Genomic DNA, 4382 nt, shown 5'->3' on the forward strand with positions numbered 1-4382 from the left:
ATTTTAATTACAAGATGTAAGTGTAAATAATTTAAATAAGGCACAATTGAATTACACAAGACGTAATTAAATAATTTAATCAAACACTATAACACACCATAATTTGATATATATATATATATATATATATATATAGATAGATAGATAGATAGATAGATAGATAGATAGATAGAGATACAAAATTTCCACCATAAACAGTTAATCTAACTACTTTCAATAGATTTATTGCTGATGAACATAGAACCAACACAAATCAAAATACATAAAAACATCTTCCTATTGAATCTACACCATTTTCGTCTTCTATTGAGCCTCCTCTCCAAGGTGAAGTTGTTAATTTGGACCCGCTTAAGCTACAATTTTTGTTTCAATTCTTTGATTTTATTCACTAATTTTAGAAGGATAAAATTTGATCTCGGATTCATTTTTTCTTTGTCCCTTCATGGAAAAAAATTACAATTTTGATCCTAAAAAAAAAAAAAAAATAGTACATTAGCGTCAATTGAATCTAAAGTGAAGAAAAATACAATGAAAAATAAATACATACACCATAGTAGAGGCAAGATCAAAATCTTCTTTTCAAATTTGATTTCGACCATGAAGTTTGCAAGTTCAATAAAATATCATGTTTGCATCTCACTACAGCATTAAACATTCGATCTGATTCATCCATACAAAACTTATTCAATTCTGTATTTACCATTTGATGAGTTTCAACAAAATCAGTCAACAAATTACGAACTCTAAGTTAAAACTTGAACAAGAGTATACATCACAACTTCAAGAATTAACTAGAAATTGAGATTAACAACTAAATCCTAGGTTCTTTTGAAAGAAAATAAAAAAAATAAAAGAGATGAAGGCTTATGTGGAGAAGATGGTATCTATTTGGAGAAGATGAAGATGACCGTTGGGGTTTTAATCGGAGAAAATTATTAATTTATTAGAATTAATGACGTGTATTATACACGTGACATTTAAATTCGTGATTGTAGAGTTTTGGTGCCTCCACTAACGCGTCTAGAGGATGTGTTCTCATCTCCCATAACAGGTCAGCACTTGAGGGGTACTAAGTATAAGAAAAAATTATTCAGGGGATTATGGGACTCCCGTAAAGGTTGAGTATGTAGTTGAAATTTCGAGTAAAAGTTGAGGTGGATAATAAACCATTTTCTCCTATATAATATAAGGAAGGATCCTTGTTTTCCCTCGTCCTCACAAGGATAGAAATGTAATACTAAGATTTTGCACTTCTTGTTGGTAATATATAAATGATGTACAATATTTTTAGGTTGCTTTTTGTGTTTGCGTTCTATTCTAATATTTTGGTTGCTTTGTTCCTTTTTGTATCTTTTTTTTAAAAAACTTTTTCACATTACATGTCAAGCTAGGGAGTTTATGTGGCTACCTATTGCCTTTTTTCCCCATCATTTTGTACATATATTTGTTTAAAAGATCAATTCCACATGGGCTTACGGTATATAGTAGTAGTTTTAATTTATATTATATAGTACTTTTAACATTAAATTAAATAATTCTCTTGCATAGTAAGAAAGTATTAATATTTTTAAAAAAATTAATCTTATTTAGATAAGCTATTTATTTATATAATCAAAAAATATGTTAATTGTTACTTTCTCCATTCCATTTTAGTTGTCACCTTCAATTTTATCTGAGCCAATTTGACTAATTTTGAAGTTTAATTTAAATATTTTACAAACTATATAAAAATATAAATCTCTATCATTCTCATATTAATACGATGAAAAGGTAAATATTAAAATATTGATCAAAGTTGTGTAGTTTAAACCTCAAAAAATAAAATGTGACAAAATAAAAAAAAATAAAAAGAAGTAATATTTTTACTTTAGTTATCTCGTACATTTTTCTAAATAATATTACTTTTTCACGCCTTTTGCAAATGCTTAAATTGCTCCTAGCTATAATTAAAACGTGTTTTGAATCTTGTCAAATAAATTTATGAATATACTGATATAAATTCAGTTGATTCAAAATCTTTAACCTTTATTTATTCTTCTTTTACACACAAAAATAATTTGATTCTCAAAACTTAAATCCCTTTAATTTTTGTCTATTTCTCTAATTTTGTTCTTTTTATTTGTAGTAACATGCTAATTTTGAAAAAATAAACTAGTTGATAAAATTTAATTAGAGGCACTAGAAAACAAAAAACAAGAAGCCAAATCATAAAATATATTGAATTAAATACATATTTGAAGATTATGATGAATATTAAAATTATAATTAAAATACATATAGTGATAACTTATAAAATAGTAAGGATGACTAATAACGAAGATTGATAATGTATAGTGATGACTAATTATAATGGTACATAGTCGATAGTGATTACTAATTATGATGATACATAGTCGATAGTTATAGCAATTGTAGTGATGATAAAGGTTGTGGTTGTTCGAGGTTTGAATAAAAATTGATCCAAATCGATTAATTAAACTAATTTTTATTTGATTTGATTTTATATTTTTTAAATTTAATTTAATTTTTTATTTCAATTTGAGCTCGGACGTAGCGCGGGCCATATGACACTAGTACATAATCCACATAATTTCAAAATTACACAAATACACAACTTATGTTTTCAATATTACAAAAAATCTCAACTCCCTAAACATATTACAAAAATCCCAACATATACATAGAATACTATGTATATGTCGGCTATATTTTGTATATTAATAGGGAGAGAGAGTAAAGTAATTAAAAAATGGGAAAGAGTGTAATTACTTTCAAAAGGATTGATATTTATGTTATTTATACTTAATAACCTCATATCAAACTTAAAAATTATTTCTCTAATACGTCATACCAAATCAATCTCTCATACCAATATATTTCAAATTAAACTGACAATGACACGATAACAATGATCGTTTAATACACCTAATGAAATAAATATGGATATTCATGGATGAGGATATCCATGCAACTATTTTATACCACCTTCCTATGGTTTAGAAATCCTACTATTTTAAAGCAAATGATAAAATAAAATTAGTCAGAATTAATTAATTAATTAATACCTTATACCAAAATGAGATAAAGTTAATTCCAAATTTTATCCTGAAACTATTTTTCTCGTCCAATATACCAACCACCCCTAACACAACAGAAACGTACATATCTAGAACCAAGATTTCATGAAAATGTGGAAGAAAAACAAACATATCCAACAAAAGAATGGGATGTAGTTTGTATTGTAGTAATATTTTTTCTTGTTTTGCAAAAACAATAAACTCACAATTAAAATTGCTCATGAATTTGTTGCTGTTAAACAAACACAAAAAAAGAAGTTAAATCATTTCTACGAATTCTGCAAAATCGATCTTTCCATCTCCATTTTGATCAAAGGCCAATATCATCTTCCTGCAATTCTCCAATTCTGCAGCTTCCTTTAATCCAAGTGCTAATAAAACTTTCTGCAATTCCATTTCATCAATGAAACCATCTCTGTTTTCATCATATACATTAAATGCATCTCCTAATTCTTCCATAATATTATTATTACTATTATTATCATCATTATCATCATATTCTTCTTTTTCTTTTTCCGCTTCAAACAAGTCAGTAAAATTGTCCGAATCTAACCACTCATGATGAAGTTTTTCACCTTCAGGGTTACAAAAAATTCCAAGTTTACTCATTGTTGTTTCTACCTCATCTCTGCATAAATGTCCATCAACTAACAGATAAGGCACATTATGTGATATATGCTTGCCTTTTTCTGAGGAACCATGCTTGGATTTTTGCGAATGGGATAAAAAATTGAGAAATTTTCTACCCCAATCTAAAATTATGTACAATAAAACGAAGCCAACTAAGCCATGAATGACGAGAGGGAGAGGAACGGTGGTAGTAACTGGTAATTTCTTGATTGAAAAACGATTGAGATAGGAAGAAGCTGCCATTGGGCTTTGAAATTGCGTAATGGAAGCTTCTTGTGATTCAAAAATGAACAAAAACTTTTTCTAATTTCTCTTCCCTTCCCTCGTTGTTACAATAAGGGAAACAGAGAAACAGAAGAAAGAAACTAGTTTCTTCTTATTCTTATTCTTTCAAGTGTTGAGTGAATGGTCGAGAGGATTATTAGGGAATGCATATGGGTGTGTTACTCTAGATACAAATAAAGCTGTTCATGTATTTATTTATTTATTTATTTATATTTATTTGCTTTATTGTGTCGAAATTCAGTGACCATTAATTAGGAAGTTGTTGAATTTGTGTATTTCTCTTAAATATCAAGAAATGGTTAACCACATTTAGAATTCGTTTGGAAAGCCACATGTTAATTAATATTGATGTAATTACTACGACAATAATTACACAATCGAGTAATTTAT

General features: G+C 27.5%; 1 protein-coding gene across 1 annotated transcript; it reads right to left on the reverse strand.

Annotated features, from left to right (window-relative positions):
- Positions 1-3210: 3210 nt before the first annotated feature.
- LOC107861013 (calmodulin-like protein 3) lies at positions 3211-4124 on the reverse strand. The gene has a single exon (XM_016706424.2). It carries the CDS (start codon positions 3948-3950, stop codon positions 3336-3338), a length of 615 nt encoding a protein of 204 aa, XP_016561910.2. The 5' UTR covers positions 3951-4124; the 3' UTR covers positions 3211-3335.
- Positions 4125-4382: the final 258 nt, after the last annotated feature.

The sequence above is a fragment of the Capsicum annuum genome, chromosome 2, assembly GCF_002878395.1.
Source record: "Capsicum annuum cultivar UCD-10X-F1 chromosome 2, UCD10Xv1.1, whole genome shotgun sequence".
NCBI classification, from domain to species: Eukaryota; Viridiplantae; Streptophyta; class Magnoliopsida; order Solanales; family Solanaceae; genus Capsicum; species Capsicum annuum.

Bases quoted from the DNA above. Each gene is read 5' to 3' on its own strand.
- LOC107861013 (XM_016706424.2), bottom strand. From the start codon at position 3,950: ATGGCAGCTTCTTCCTATCTCAATCGTTTTTCAATCAAGAAATTACCA.